This window comes from Diceros bicornis, chromosome 21 (genome assembly GCF_020826845.1).
Source record: "Diceros bicornis minor isolate mBicDic1 chromosome 21, mDicBic1.mat.cur, whole genome shotgun sequence".
NCBI lineage: Eukaryota > Metazoa > Chordata > Mammalia > Perissodactyla > Rhinocerotidae > Diceros > Diceros bicornis.
The window spans coordinates 36,160,968-36,178,230 of NC_080760.1; the positions used below are offsets into that span (position 1 = coordinate 36,160,968).

The following is a 17,263-nucleotide window of genomic DNA, read 5'->3' on the forward strand; positions in this document are numbered from 1 at the left end:
TGATAAATGCTAATGAACACCTGGGGAAGGGCCATTCGTTCAGCAGTTCATTGGCTCTACTCACTAAACACATGTTATGGAGGGGCCTTCCCTGAGCCCATTGTTGCACAAGAGCTGTTTCAAGTTGTTTATTGCAGTGATCAGGACCTGAGCTAGGGCAAAAAGTTTCAAGAGGCTTGTGGAAAAAAGGCAATTTCCTCTTTTAGGTGAGGGCTCCCATGCGGTATGCACAGGGGCAGTGAGGATTCAAGGGCACTGCTTGTCTGGGAGAATTGTCTAAAGAAGTAAGTTGTAAACAGTGGTGACAATCCAGGCCAGAGTTAGGGCTCCCAGGAGGTTAAAGGGAGCAGTAATGGGACCCACTGGAGATGAAATGGCCTTCCCCACCAGGCTTTAGCCTCTCTTCCAAGATGAGGTAGTCCCATGGTTCACATTGAACTATGCTGCTCTTTGTTTGCCCTACGATCTACAATTTTTCGTACAAGAGACTACATTGATAGTGGCTCAGATACAATCAGACATATTTTACATATTTTAGAATTTGAGTTTAAATGCAAAGAGCTAAGATCCTTAACAGAAGTTGCTGTGCCAGTTAAATAATTCCTTGTTTTCGATCTATTCTACATGTTTCTTCAATAATCCAAAGCAAACTCCCAAACAAAAGTGGTATTTGCCTTTGAGCATAATGTTGGCACATTTGCATCAACGGCTATTTCTCTTTCGTTGTCCAGACAGTTTTCTCCAGTTATTTTTGGTGTTTTGCACAAGAATTCAGAACCTGATTGAAAAATATTGTGAGACAGATAGGAAAAGTAGCATAGGATTTCTTTTTTTCTCATAATGGTTTTTCAGTTAAGATCTCTGACCCTCTTTTTTTTTTTTTTTTTAAATAGAATATATATTTAGTTTACTACAATGAGAAGATAAGGAGAGGGTCCCAGTGCTCTCATTTTCTGGGGAAAAAAATAAGATGAGCTTAGATTATTCTTTCCAGGGGTTGGCAAGCTATGGCCCACAGGCTAAGCCCAGTCCTCTGTTTTCTTAAATAAGGTTTTATTGGGGACCAGCTTGGTGATGTAGTGGTTAAGTTCGTGTGCTCCGCTTTGGTGGCCTGGGATTCGTGGGTTCAGATCCCAGGTACGGACCTATGCACCACTCATCAAGCCGTGCTGTGGCGGCAACCCACGTACAACATAGAGGAAGATGGGCACAGATGTTAGCTCAGGGCCAATCTTCCTCAGCAAAAAGAGGAAGATTGGCAACAGATGTGAGCTCAGGGCCAATCTTCCTCACACACAAAAAAATAAAAATAAAAAAATAAGGTTTTATTGGAACCTAGCTATGCTTATTCCTTTACATGTTGTCTATAGCTGCTTTCCCGCAATATCAGAGTTAAGCAGATGCAACAGATATCGTATGTCTGCAAAGACTAAAATATTTTCTATTTTGCCCTATTCAGGAAGAGTTTGCTGATCCTTGCTTTTGAATGTGTTGGAACAGAATTACTTGATAACTGGGTAATTCATTGTTTTTCTGAGGACAGCTGGTCTATTTTGGTATTTCCAATAAGAAATGTGTAGGATGTACTCTAATATATAAACCTTCAAAGGATCCTGCTTCTCATACTCCTATATTTGATTTTTTTTATCTGAAACATGAGAACTCCCAAAAGTTAGTTGTGAAGATTAAATGAGTTAATATGTGTGAAGTGCCTAGGACCTAGTAAATGCTAAGTATTTGCTATTAATATTACCGTGTATAGTTTACATTAATTAATTTCAAAAACATATCTTTTATGTTATTGATTTAACAATAAATGCATAGAGGAGGTTTGGTGATTACCCCCTAGAGCACTGAGTTAGGCATTGGGAATTAATTGGTGATTATTGTAGGCAGGATTCTACCGTCATGAAACTTACATAGTCTAGCAGGGACTCAACACACGTACCCAGTACTTTCTCTTGGAGAAGAGTCGGTTCTGAATTTTCTATAGTTGTTACAGTTGAGCGTAACCAGGGCACACGATTATGCTCAAGGTGTATTTTCTCTTACTGGGATTTCTTACTTCCCATTAGTGCTTTCACGGTTCTTGGCTCACAGTTAAGAGATCAGTTTGAAATTTTACCACCTTTCCACCGTTTTTTCTGGATCTTAGATCTGCCAAACCCAGGACTGTGAGCTCGGTTCAGCAAGAGTGGGACTGGTGGGGATTTTAATTTCAGTAAGGCAGGAATCAGATGATCAGCTAAAGTGTAGGGAAATTGGTGGGTTTTGTAGGTTAATGCTTGCTCTTAGAGGTGAGAGGGAAGGGATTGGGTCCAGTCATAAACTGGACATTGGTATTAGTTTGTGGAATTCATGCATTAAAGGGTTTAAAATGATGCCTGGCCCATAAAGTAAGCTCTATAAGTGTTTCTCCTTCTCCTCCTCCTTGTTCTTCTTCATCTCCTTCTTCTTTTGCTTCATTCTCATCTTCCTCCTCCTCCTTATTCTCTTTATTGTTATAATTACTATTATCTAGATAGCTGATATGGTGTACCAGTGACAACACTAGGATGGTCTAGAATATCTCTGCTCATAAGCCCAGGGAGAATTTGAGGAGGCCCCTCTGTCTGTGCCTGTGCCTTGAGTGGGGAAAAAGTCTCCTTGAGAATTCATAACCATGGACCTGTACCACATTCAGATTAGGCATTCACATTTACACTCCTCAAATGCTCTGGGATCCTCCCATTCAAGAAATTAATGTAAAAATTGTTCAGAGCTTGTAAAAGTAGAGTGCCTGGCAGAAACAAATACAAAATCACATTTGAAGCACATATGCCCAACTCACATTCTAAAGATTGCCGCAGATAAGGCAATGCCAAAGAAGAGTTCATAATCCAAACTTTTGAAACACAGAAGAGAACCATGTGCCATGATAAGAGTCAGAAGACACAGAAATGGTGGTCTCAGAATCCCATGGGTTTCAATCGTGGAATGATTACATAAACACTATAAAATATTATTAAAGTCATAGAAATATTCAAAACAAGAAAGTAAAGAATGAGAGACTATGAAGGAGAGAATAGGTAGATTTGAAAAGGAATCAAATAGAAAATAAAGAGCTCTGAAGAGCATAAATAAAAAGTTAGCCACAATCAGAATCATGTTGGTGAAACTGTAGAACACCAAAGTCAAAGATAAGATTTTAAAAGACAAAAGGGGAACAAGGAGGAAGAAAAAGACTTGCTGACACTGTTTCTAAATGATGGAGATCTAGCTATGTGTACTTGGCTGTTCTTCAATTCTTTGGCATGTTAAATAAAACTACTGTTTTTAAAAAAGTGATGTTAATTAATTTACGTTATTAATTTATTAATTTAAAGAAAGGTTAAGTTCAGCAAGTTCAGTTTGCTCAATAAACTTGTGACGTATTTGAGAAAGAAAAAAAATTATTAATTAAGAAAAGGTTGAGAAGCCCTGATCTAACACAAGTTGGCCCTGTTTCTCCTCCCTCTGCATTCCATAACATTTCATGGAAACACAGAGCAACTGCAGAGATAGTCTATAAAGCATAAGGCATTAGACACATTGTAGGCCCCTGGAGTCCAAGTAACCATGCTCAGAGGAGAAATCAGAAGATGATATGTGTTGCTTTCCAGCCCAAGGGTTAAGAGGATAAACAACATTTTCATCAGGATATTTTTTTCTTCTCATATTGAACTTTCCTTTTTTTCCTCATTTTCCTTGTTACTTATTGAGATCAGTGTGGCTTAGTATAGAACACAAGTTTTGTGGTCACATATCTCTTGGAATGAAATCTTCCCCTGCTTTCTACCTAGCTGTGCACTTTAGGTATGTTAACCTTTCTAAGCCCTAGTTTCCTCATTGGCAAAATGAGCATAATAGTGGTAATGAGTATATAGGCTTGTGAGCGTTAAATGTTATCGCATATAGGACATAGCAGGACATAGCAGGCACTTAGGGAATGTCAGTTTCCATCTCTTTTTTTAAAAAATGTCTTCTTTTCAAAGAGAAGATATTAGCATACAGAATGTAGTAGAGTGTCCTACATTATCAATAGCTATTTGTTGAATATTTGGGTTTGCTTTATATTAGAATCAAGGAGAGAGGTTCACAATCCCTTGGAGAAGTGAAGAAAGACTGTTTTTATGAAAAGAATGTTTTTATCATAAAAAAGCAGAATGTAGGGCCAACCCTGGTGCCTAGTGGTTAAGTTTTGCACATTCAACTTCAGCTGCCCAGGTTCAGTTCCCGGGTGTGGACCTACACCCCTTGTCTGTTAGTGGCTGTGCTACAGTAGCAGCTCACATACAAAAAAAAAAAAGAGGAAGATTGGCAGCAGATGTTAGCTCAGGGTGAATCTTCCTCAGCAAAAAAAAAGCACAAAGTAGATTTCTGTTTTTTCCTCGATTTGTGGCGTTATAATTCATGTTTTCAAGAATTCAAAAAAACACAAGATAGAATCAGTCGTTCAGAAAATAATCATTGAACACCTGCCAAGTACATTGTACCTGTGCATAAAATCATAAGGTTTCCCTGAGGGCAAGGGGATGGAATTCTTCCAGCCATAGACCTCTAGTTTTCTCTTAGTTCTCTCCTCACTCTCGTTAAGACATTTTTAAAGAATTTTGATGCCTTTTCTGTTGGCCTCCAGCAAATTTTATCAATCTTAACCTGTGAATTCTTCAGTGGAACAAAATCATAGCTCTGCCTTAAATAAGTTTTCAAAAGTCCTAATTTTTAAAAGACCTTGTAACATATCTTTTTTTTAAAATCAGATACTTTACAACTGTGAGCACTGCTGTAGATTTTGGCAGAGTCTATTCCCCACAGGGATGCTTGGACTTGTCTGATTGATACCTTCCTTCTTGTCTAAGAATTTTCTATTAAACATCTTGTTTCTATACCTGCAAGGTTGACTGTTGGTTTCAAATTGAGCAGGCATTTCAACCTTAGAAATGGCAAAATGTCAGGATCTCTTTGTTATTGATGAATTAGAATAACAGGGATGATTAAGTTGTGGCATTTTTCAGAAAATTACCTTGAACAGCCAAAGTAAGCATATAGCCAAATCATGTAGTACTACATACAGAGCTGAAAATAAATGTGAATGTAATACACTGGCTCCTGAAGTTGAGCAAGTTTTATTTTTTTATTTATTTTTATTTGGCAAGGAAGTTTGGCTCTGAGCTAACTCTGTTGCCAATCTTCCTCTTTTTGCTTAAGGAAGATTATCGCTGAGCTAACGTCTGTGCCCATCTTCCTTTATTTTGTATATGGGATGCTGCCACAGCATGGCTTGATGAGTGGTATGTAGGTCCACATCCAGGATCCAAACCTGCGAACCCTGGGCCACCGAAGCAGAATGCAAGAACTTAACCACTATGCCACCCAGCCAGCCCTGAGCAGGTTTTATTCTTAAATAGAGGTGTTCAGGCAAAATAGCCTCTCTTGGGTCAGTATTAACTTATGAACATCAGGAAATAACCAGGTAATTGTGTAAGTAAAATTTTAGAGCAAACTTTATATAAAAGTATTTAAAAAGGGCCATATATTTTCAAAACCCATTTTAGGTTTCTTGCATTGTGGTAGGTAGAGTTTGGAGAGGGTAGATAAAAAGAGATGGTGGGGGGATAAAAATTGAGTCCAAAACCTCAGAGATGAGAATGTTATTGGGGGAAAGAAGAGTAATTGTATTGGCAGGAAGTGAGAAATAAATATGGACAGGTCAAGTGGAGTTGAATTATGGAGAGCTTTGAAGAATGAATAGTTTAGGCTTAATTTAGTAGGTGGAGGAGGGAAGAGATAATCTTAAAATTTAGAGGTGGAAGATACTTTAAGACTCTTGCTGTTCAACCAATTAGGAAGATGGTTGAGGCTCTTCAGCCATGCCATTGAGGATTGACAAGCATCTGCTTTCATTGAAATATCACTATTTCCCAAGGCAGTGGTCTATGGAAATCTTGACTGTTAGAAAGTTCTTTCTTGAATTGAGTTGAAATCTGTCTCCTGGTGGGCATGCAGAACACTCCTAATCCCCCTTCTGTATGGCAGCCCTTTAAATATTTGAAGACAGCTGTCATGTCCTATCTCAGTCTCTTACGGTTTATGAGCAGAGGAGAAATATGATGTTTACAGGACTGTCAGTTACTGTTAAGATGCAGGGCTCTGAGTGACAGCTGAAATGTTCTTTTGGCTGTGGCTCAGGGCTTGGGCTTCACATGCCTGCAAGTTGTAAGGTGTTATTCATCCCACATTGGATATAGGACACGTGAAGATGACTTTGATTACATGCTATCTTTAATGGCAAGGCTTGGCAATCTTCCCTTCCTTCCTTCCTTCCTTCTTTCCTTCCTTCCTCCCTCCCTCCCTCCTTCCCTCCCTCCCTTCCTTCCTTCCTCCCTTTTCTTCCTCTCTCTCTCCCTCTCCCCCTTCCCTCCCTCCTTTTCTTTTTCCCTTCCTTCCTTTCAAATACCTTTCTCTCTTCTGTGATAGGAGTTGAATAGCACAACAGCTAAGTGGTTGAGTCTTTGGAGTCTATCCTGGATTTGAATTCCAGCTTTTCCACCTGCTCAGTGTGTGATGATGGGCAAGTTATTTAACCTTTCTAATTACTTAACCTGTCTTTTTCAATAGAGTGAGAAGAACCTATCTTATAGGATTAATATCAGGCTTAAACGGAAAAGACGTGCAAAGCATCTGATGAAAGCAGTCACTAAATTGATCTTTTTATTATTGTAAAAAAGAAAAGCAATGAAAAGTGTCTGTCACAATAAATAAATAACTATATGTATTAGTCGGGGTTCTCTAGAGAAACAGAACCAATAGGATGTATATATATATAGAAAGAGATTTATTATAAGGCATTGGCTCACATGATTATGGAAGCTAAGAAGTCGCAAGATCTGCAGTCAGCACTGGAGACCCAGGAGAGCCAATGGTGTTAAGTTCCAGTCTGAAAACTGACGGGCTCTAGATCCAAGAAGGGGTAATGTTTCAGTTTGAGTCCAATGCTGCAGCTCAAGGCAGTCAGGCAGAACCAGTTCCCTCTTACTCAGCCTTTGTGTTCTATTCAGGTCTTCAATCAATTGGATGAGGGCCGCCTACATTAGGGAGGGCAGTCTGCTTTACTCAATCTACAGATTCAAATGTTAATCTCATCTAGAAGCACCCTCATAGACACACCCAGAAGAATGTTTGATCAAATGTCTGGGCACATAAAATTAAGCATCACACTATATAGTATGTTTCTAGGAAGAAAGAGTTTCTGCAAAGAAAAATAAAACAGAGTAAAGGAAGAGAGTGATGGGAAGTGCTGTTTTAGATAGGGTGGTCATCTGTCAGGGATGCTTCGAAAGGTGAGGCTCCACCAAGACTAGACTAAATGAGTATGAAGCTCACTCTGATTTATGTGAACTCCAAACACAATCGAAATGAGCCCCCTGCTCCACATCTGCTAGGTGGACAACTTATAACATTTATACGACGGATAACTAGTGACCATCAGTGTTGCATTATGTGAGAACATGTATGGTAGTGATAGCATGGTATGTTGGAAAAGGCATGTTGGACTGGACCTGGTGTCCAGTCCTGGCTCTTCCAGTAACCACAGAGCCATTCACTTGTCTCTCTGAATGTCAATTTCATTTCTTGCAAAATGAGGACAATAATGGCTCCTCATGGGAATGTTGTGAGAATCAGAATGTGCCAATGTATTGAAAAACACTTTTAGAACCGCTGAGCTTTTAGAAGATGTAAAATGATGTTAACTCCTATTAAAAAAATATCTTCAGTATGTGGCCAAAGCCAAACTTGGAAGCGAGCTTCCAAAAGTTCTACTGCACCAAATTTTTAGGGATTTTCTTTTGCTCCTGGTTTGGAAACTTGAATTTCACCTCACAGGAGACTTAAGTGAAAAATTGTTCTGTGACCACAGTTTTCCTTCAGATGTCTTGGTTCATGAATAGCCTAGCTAGATATTTTGCTAGTGGCATAGAGAAAATAATTCAAAGCCACTAAGTGAATCATAGACCAGTTATGAAAATCATCGTGAGGTCTTCTGATTGTATGTTAAGAAAATGGGAGTAAAAATAGTATGTGCTCCCCTTTAATCTGGCTTAGCCTCCAGCATTGGGGAAATATCAAGGAAGACAGGCAAACCTGATCCAATCTCCCTGATCCCTAAATTACTATAATCCACTTGCACAGAGTGGTAGTACAGCAGGGCAGGAGAAGAGGCCTGATTTAATTAAGCCCTCATGGTTCGTTTTTCTTATTTTCTGCTGGAGGTGTGAATTACGTGAAAAGAGGAATTCTTTTTTAAGAACACAATTCAATGCGGTTCACATTCATTGATATACTTGTGCCAAAGCTGGGCAAGACAAAGGGGATAAAAGGGGATAAAGGGGATAAAAAGATAAGACACAAAGATCTCATCCCTTAAGGAGTTCAGTCTAGTCAGGGAGATAGAAATAGAAAAAAATCATAATAGTCCAGTGTTATGAGTACAACAGACCATACACAAATGAAGAGGCTGTAAAGAGAGGCAGATAATGAATCCTATCTGAGGACTGTTGGAAAGGCTTCATGGAGTTGGTGAAGTGTAACCCAGGTTTTGAAGGATGAATAGGAGTTCACCTGGCAGAAAAAGGCTTCTGTCAATTCTCCCTTTTCTATTTGCATCAACTGTGTTAGTGAATACCTTTCTCCACAAATATATTGTAAACATTTCTCTATAAACCACAATTAGGTCTTTAATTTGAATGTCATTAAAACAAAAGGAATAATATCATATAAAAGTAAGACATAATTTGGTAATTTCATACTATTCTAACTAAAGTAGACCTCCCTTCCCCCATACACACACCTATTTCTTTATATCATTCTGTTCATTTTTATAAAGCACTTTTAAAAATCTGAACTTATATTGTTTTGTTAGAGTCTGTTTCCTCTCATTGAGGAAATTTAATTTGCCACTAGACGGTGGGGACTTCGGTTGTGTTCCTGGTTGCCCAGAACAGTGCTTGGTATACAGTAAGCAGTAAATAAATACATTTTTAATAAATAAATAAATTTCATCCAGGAAATTAGTTCTGTAATATCAAATTAATAAACATAGGTTTAGAGTAAAGTGGTTTATGTCAGTTCCAACTACTTGAATTAACTTGTATTTTCAACACAAAGTTTTCTCTTGTCAGTAACACAGTAAAATTTGTATAAAATTGTTAAAGGGATGCTTTTCACATGGGCTATTTAAATACTAAGTGCCTACATCTTCAAGGGGAAAAAGTTCTAGATGGATAATTGGAGATGCTTGCAAATAATGCATACTCGCTGTGGACTCAGCAGGGGCAAGCCCTGTGGGCACACAGCTTCCTATTAGAGGCTTTATTTCCCCTGCTTTCTAAATTTATATGATGTAGGGTACCTTGCTGAAGTCCATGTAGCTCTGTGGTTAAGAGTGTAGATTATGGGGATGTATTACCTGGGTTCAGATCCCAGTTTTGCCTCTTATTTGTATGACACCCTGGGCACATCACACAGTCCATGTATGTCGTACTTTTTGGCTGCAAATGAGACTGATAATGTTGGTGCCTGTCGCATAGAGCTGTTGCGAGGATTAAATCAATAGATAAGTGTAGAGGGCTCAACGTTTAATATAAGGACATACACAGCTTTCAGATACGGACAGTTAGGGAAGTGTTGGTTTCTCCTGGGCCTCCTCGTCATGCACTTCCAGAGGGTGGAGAACATAATGGGAATCACGCCTTTTGATTCTGCCTATGACGTCAGAGTGTTATTATCTTCGTGAGCTAGCCTATATATTGAGTGCCTTCTTTGATTGAGTTCAGCTGCTTAGCTTTTTTTATTTTTTTTTACACTACCTGTATTTTCAGAATTGCATTTTACATAAAGCCCGTGTTAAGCCAAGAGCTGAATTAAAATACAGTTCAAGAAGTCGTTTTCCCTGTTCCTTTGCTTCAACTTTAAATACAGTATTGAGGGCAAAGAGGATTTATTGTATTCTTTAAAAATTAATTACAAAATACCATTTAACAATAGAAACATATGTACTTACTTATCCCTTTTAAATGCAGTTTTAAATTACATTTGGCTGCAGAGTTTTATATAACAGTCACCTGGACTCCCAGGTGTGTCTGGTTTCCCACCACTTGGTTCCATAACACATTTTAAGGTGCTTAATGCTTTCTTTCTCATTGGTCCCTCTCCATTTAAGAATGCTGAAATGTGGGGCCAGCCTGGTGGCGTAGTGGTTGGGTTCACGTGCTCCACTTCGGCAGCCTGGGGTTCACAGGTTCAGATCCCGGGCACGGACCTACACATGCTTGTCAGGTCATGCTGTGGCAGGCATCCCACATATAAAGTAGAGGAAGATGGGCATGGATGTTAGCCCAGGGCCAATCTTCCTCAGCAAAAAGAGGAGGATTGACAATATATGTTAGCTCAGGGCTAATCTTCCTCACCAAAATAAAGAAAGAAAGAAAGAAAAGAAAAGAAAAAAAAGAATGCTGAAATGAGTAACATATTTGCCAGTGGAAGGGGATGTTATTTGTCTTCAGGGCTGAATCTGGGCTCTTATTTTTGGTAAGATTTGAATATACTCAAAATTTAATAAATTCAAATTTTGGTAAAATTTGAATATTGAAATTCAAATTTTGGTAAAATTTGAATATATCTTTTAAAAGAGTCACTGTAACATCTGGAGTTATGTTTGAGATGTGTGATTATTGAACTTGAACTTGGAAATGTTAAAACTACCTCTTACCCCGGGTATTCGAACAATTGTTGTCTCTGGCACAGACAAGCCTGTTATCGGGGCAGACATGGCACATGGTAGGTGGAGTTCTCCCTACACCAGATCTTACTGGAGTTGGACACACTGCGTCTGTGCCTGCTGCAGTGGGAAATAGCCCTTAGGGTCATTGTGTTTGGATATGTCTTAGAGCAAATGACCAGGGTTTTGGGCATTTGAAAAAGCAATATTTTTTTCACAGTTCCCAAGTGAATGTGCACTAACCTTGAAGAGAAATCATACTTTGGAATGCAAAACGTATTATAGATTTTGACTTCTGAGATCCTTGGAAACAGCATCTTTCTGCTGATGTAACAGATACTAGTCATTAAATTAGAAAACAGGGCATAGGTCTGAATTTCACATGAAACGTGCAGAATTGTAGCTTGTGTTTAAGGTTTGGTTCTTAAACTGGGCAACATAAACACTAAAATTATTTTCCTACTTAATATTTTCTGCATGCCAGATAGGATTACTTTCCTCTTTTGTAAATTAGTTATTAACTAGTTATTTTTAATGGCATAATAAGCACCCGAACCCCCTCTACTCCCCAAAGCTTAAGACCTTGGGCACACCTGTGTATAACCATGTGGCACTGCTGCCATCTGCCTCCTCCGTTCCCCTCACCCAAGGCAATCACCATCTGGGATCCTGTCTTCATCACCATCTTGCTTTTCTTTTTTAAATAGGTCTACAGCATCTATATGTATTTCTAAAAAGATTATAAATATATACATACGTTTTATTTCGCTGAGGAAGATTAGCCCTGAGCTAACATCTGTGCCAATCTTCCTCTACTTTGTGGGTCACTGCCACAGCGTGGCTCACAAGTGGTGTAGGTCCGCTCCTGGGACCGAACCCATGAACCTGGGCTGCTGAAGCGGAGTGCACCAAAATTAACCACTACGCCATGGGGCTGTCCGCAAAAGATTATATTTTATATTAGTTATTTTAAACATTAGAAAAAGATATCATGCTAAATGCAATCTTTTGAGGCTTATTTTCCCCCACCAAATATTGCTACCCACCAAATAGCAATATGTAGCTAAGATTCATCCAGATTGTTGCATTTCAATATAGCTCATTTATTTTTGCCTTTATATAATATTCCATTGTATGCCACAGTTACCGATCTACTCTCCTATTGGAGGGCATTGGAATTGTTTCCAGCTTTTTGCTATTGTGAACAGTGCTTCTATCAAACTTCTTCTACTTGCTTCCTATTGTCCGTGTGCAAGAATTCCCCTTGGGTATAGACTTAAGAGAGGAATTGCTGCGTGGCAAGATTGGTGAATTTCCAGCTAGAGAAGGAAATGCCAAAAATCTGTTCTAAAGAATTTGCAACAATTTACATTTCTACCAGCAATGTACAAGAGATCCTGAGGGTCCATCTCTTTGCTTACATTAGTATTATTAGACTTATTTTTTTTTATTATTTATGCTTTTTAAATTGATTTTTATTGAGATAATTGTAGACTCACAAGAAGCTATAAGAAATGATAAAGATCTGTGTACCTTTTACCTAGTTTCCCTCAGTAGTAACATTTTGCAAAGTTATAGTGCAATATCACATGAGCGTATTGACATTGCTACAATACATCCACTTGTTCAGATCTCCTCAATTTTACTTGTATCATTTGTATGTGTGTGTGTTTAGTTCTATACAGTTTTATCACATGTGTATGTTTGTGTATCGATAAGTACAGTCAAGAGGCTGGACGGTTCCATGACCATGAAGATCCCCATGTTGCCCTTTTATAACCACCTCTACCTCCTTTCTATTCCCCATCCTTAACCCCTGAGAACCAAAAATCTGTCCGCAATTTCTAAATTATTTTCGTTTTAAAAATTTTACGTAGGTGTAGTCATGAAGTAGGTAACTTTTGGAGATAGGCTTTTTTCACTCAGGATAATTCCCTGAAGATTCATTCAAGTCATTGTGTGTATCAATAGTTCTTTCCTTTTTACTACTGAGAGGTATTACGTGGTAGGGATGTACCACAGTTTGTTTATCCATTAACTTGTTGAAGGACATCTTGATTGGTTTCAGTTTTTGACTATTCTGAATAAAACCGCTGTGAACATTTGTGTACAGTTTTTTTGTGTGAATATAAGTTTTCGTTTCTCTGGGATAAATGTCCAAGAGCGCAATTGTTGGATTGTATGATAAATTCATGTACGATTTTTAAAGGAACTGCCAAACTGTTTTCAGAGTGGTTATACCATTTTATACTCCCACATGCAATGTGGGAGTGATCCAGTTTCTAAACATCCTTGACAGCATTTGTTGTCATCACCATGTTTTATTTTAGCCGTTTTGACAGATGTATACAGTGAAATATCATTGTGGTTTTAATTTGTGTTTCCCTGATGGCTAATAAAGTTGAATATCTTTTCACATGCTTATTTTGCAACTGTGTATCCTCTTTGGTGAATGTCTCTTTATCTCTTTTGCCCATTTTCTAATTGAATTATTTTTCGTCTTGTTTTTCGTGTGTTTTTGTTTTTTTTTTTGTGAGGAAGATTAGCCCTGAGTTAACATCCATTGCCAATCCTCTTCTTTTTGCTGAGGAAGATAGGCCCTGGGCTAACATCTGTGCCCATCTTCCTCTACTTTATATGGGACGCTGCCACAGCATGGCTTGATGAGCGGTGTGTTGGTCCACGCCCAGGATCTGAACCTGCAAACTCCGGGCCACCGAAACAGAGCATGTGAACTTAACCGCCATGCCGCCGGGCTGGCCCCTTTTGTGTTTAGTTTTTAACTGTTGAGTTTTGAGAGTTATTTATTTAGATTCTAGATTCTAATTCTTTGTTCGATATTTGATTGGCTAATATTTTCTCCCAATCTATAACTTATCTTTTCATCCTTTTAACAAGGTCTTTTGCAGAGCAAGTTTTTAATTTTGATGAGGTCCAATCTATCAATCTTTTATTTTGTGGTTAGTGCTTTTGGTGTCAAGCCTAAGAACTCTTTGCCTGGCCTTAGAATATAGAGATTTTCACCTTTGATTTTTTTTTTCTAAAAGTTTTCTGTTTTACATTTAAGTCTGTGATCTGAGTTAATTTTTGTAAAAGATTTGAAGTATAGTTCAAGGTTCACTATTTTGTCTATTGATGTACAATTATTACAGCACTACTTGTTGAAAAAGCTATATTTCTGCCATTGAATTGCTTTGCACCTTTGTCAAGTATCACTTGCGCAAATTTGTGTGAGTTTATATTTGGGTTCTCTAATCTGTTCCATTGGGTCCGTGTGTCTAACCCTCTTCCAATATCATACAGTCTTGATTTACTCTGGCTATAGGGTAAATCTTGACATTGGGTAGACTGAGTTCTCCCACTTGATGATTCTTTTTCAAAATTGTTTTTGTTATTCTTCATCCTTTATCTTTTCATATAAATATTAGAATAATCTTTATTCTACAAAAAACCTTGGGATTTTGATAGGAATTGCATTAAATCAATTCTCAATTATCAAATATCAAATATCAATTTGAGAATTGACATCTTTTCTATGTTGATTCTTCCAATCCATGAACCCAGGAAACCTCTCCAATTATTTAGGTCTTCTTTGATTTCTCCTATCAGGAGTGTAATTTTCTGCACACAGATCCTGCATATGTTTTGTTAAGTATGTATCTAAATATTTAATTATCTTTGGAGTGCTTATAAATGGTATTCAATTTTTTTTCAGTTAAATGAGCACAAATTATTTCTCATTGTGATCTCGATTTTTTTTATTACTGTGATCACTAATGTAATTAGACATTCTCTTCATTCATTTATCACTCATAAATATTTCCTATTCTCTGAGGTGTCTATTCATGATTCTTTATATATTCTTGATACCTTCTTTTTCAGTTTTTTATATTATACATGTCTTCTCCCAGTTTCAACTTGTCTTTTTATTTTCTTTAAAGTGCTTTTTGATGAACAACTTTAAAATTTTGATATCATTAAATTTATCGACCTTCTAATTTATAGTCAGTTCACTTTATATCTTGCTTTGGAACTATATAGACTTTATATCACCAAGTCAAAATAATTTGAATGAGCTAAATCAACAGAACATTTTTATTGGAAACTATTTTAAAATAGAAAATACTGGTTTTGTAGTCCTCTTCTAAATAAGCAGAGAGAAATTGTTTTCTTTCTAAGATCCTGTCTATAATGTACCCAAACAATTAATTAAAAAGCAAAATAATATCCCTAATAATTTTGGAAGAAAAAGAAAACTACTTTTCATTTGAGGTAAGTTTCCCCATAAAAACTGAAAGAAATAGGTTTTTGGAACTACGTAAGACTTCAGTTTTCCCTGATTATTTCCCAAAACCAAATTAATTTCTGTCCCATGACTTCTTGCAGTATTCTGTTTTAGAATATTTCAGTGTGGTACAGTAGAGCAGACTCCCAAGTTGGAGGTAGCTTTGTATTTGGTTATTAAAGAAGGGATATTTGGAGCCAAAAAATGTAGTATATAAACTTTGGATCAAGCTGTACTGTTTAGCTTCCTTATTCAGATGAGAATTTGAGTATTTCATTGGCAAGTATATTTTTTCCCCATCTGGTAAAAGGATCTAGGTATTTTATGCATATTTATGTCTGGGGCAAAAAACCAAGATCCTTTAAGCAAAATGTGGCCTGGTAGGTGAAGAGACATATTAAACTGCCTGCCCCAACCATATGTAGTTCAAGTATTTTTTTTCCCCTAGGAAAAACAAATATTCAAATGAACACCTCTGTATTTTGCTTTTCATTACATACATTATATTTCAAATATTGTTTTATTGTCAGTTTAATGTTAGAAAACAAACTAAATAGGGATTTGCTGGGCAATTTCAGCAAGTAGACGTGGACTCAAAGAAACACACACACACACACACACACACACACATACAATATTCATGATCTCCAGTCCTAATATAAAATTCATCAAAGTTAAGCAGTCCTTTTGGAAGCACAAACTACTGTATGAAGCAATGCTTCCAAAGGTACCAACACTATCGTGAAATTTTCGAGAGTTCTTGAACACGTTAAGAATATTTTAGGGGCTGGCCCGGTGGCGCAAGCGGTTAAGTGCACGCGCTCCGCTGCGGTGGCCTGGGGTTCGCCTGTTTGGATCCCGGGCGCGCACCGACGCACCGCTTGTCAAGCCATGCTGTGGCTGCGTCCCATATAAAGTGGAGGAAGATGGGCATGGATGTTAGCCCAGGGCCAGTCTTCCCCAGCAAAAAGAGGAGGATTTGCAACAGATGTTAGCTCAGGGCTGATCTTCCTCACAAAAAAAAAAAATAAAGAATATTTTAGTATCTTGGCTCTGAGTGAATGTAAGTGGTGGTTTTCACCTGGTGAGCGCAGACCTACCCTGTATCAGACAGCCTCCTCCTTTGTTTGCAGACAGCTGTTTGCCCTCTGCGTCTCGTCCACACTGTGGGCTGGGACTTTCCCAGAGGGCAAAGCTTAAGGTAGTGCCATACCAGCCACTGGGCATCCTTTTTCAGATCATTATTCTGAGGCCAAATTGAGCTACTTAAAAAATCAATTACTTAAGTGATTTTGGGGATCAAAATCTTATTGTCACATAGATGCAATATGCAAAAGAATTTGAATTTGGGGAAACTCTTGGGCCCTTTTGCAATTTTCTTCTTTCACAAGCCCTTCCTACTTTAGCAAAGGTCTGTGGACCTTTCTTAGATTAAATGCATGGCCCCCACTTTTCCTGGAATTCAGGAAGCCCATATTTCTTTTCTCCTATCATATCCTCTAGCAAAGACTTATCAAAATAGGACAGCCGCCTCTCTGCGTTCTGGTCATCTTCCCATCTCTGCTAACTGTCCCATACTGGTGTTGCTAAGACCTTTCCTGGAAAGAATCTGTAGGCTAAAACCCAAAGCTGGATGATTTTGCACAGACACTGCTTTCTAAAATATGCAGAAGGCTTGAGTTGCCAGGATGGTGTGAACCTGCCAGTGTTTTGCTAACTATTTGCAGAACACTGGCTCTGCTGCCAGCTGTTACCACAATTTTTTCCTAGTAGAAATGGGTTTAAGGGAAGGGGTGTAAAAACATGGTAACTGTAATGGGGACTTGATCGTATTCTTAGCACTAAGTTATCTGAAAGACGTTAAAATTAACTCACTCTTTTAAAAGTTCCACCAGTAACATGGATGCTTTTCTGGTTTGTACTTTGCAGAAGAGAAATTTTTCTGTCAAACTCCAGCTGTTGCTGATATTGTAATCCTGGTTGATGGCTCATGGAGTATTGGAAGATTCAACTTCAGACTGGTTCGGCTTTTCTTGGAAAACCTGGTTACAGCATTCGACGTGGGCTCAGAGAAGACACGAATTGGTATATCTTCTATTAATAACAGCAGTTAGCTGTCAGTGTAAAACTGCTGGGAAGCTTCTTAAGAAATTTCAAAAACTCTTTGCAGAATGACTTTC

General features: G+C 38.1%; 1 protein-coding gene across 5 annotated transcripts in view; it reads left to right on the forward strand.

The window, feature by feature from the left end:
- COL14A1 (collagen type XIV alpha 1 chain) overlaps positions 1-17,263 on the forward strand; it is a 212,804-nt gene that overhangs the window by 40,540 nt on the left and 155,001 nt on the right. For all 5 annotated transcript variants that reach the window (XM_058564860.1, XM_058564862.1, XM_058564863.1 and 2 more), the window contains exon 6: positions 17,013-17,168. In XM_058564860.1, the coding sequence (XP_058420843.1) occupies positions 17,013-17,168 (156 nt within the window). The remainder of the gene's footprint in view (positions 1-17,012; positions 17,169-17,263) is intronic.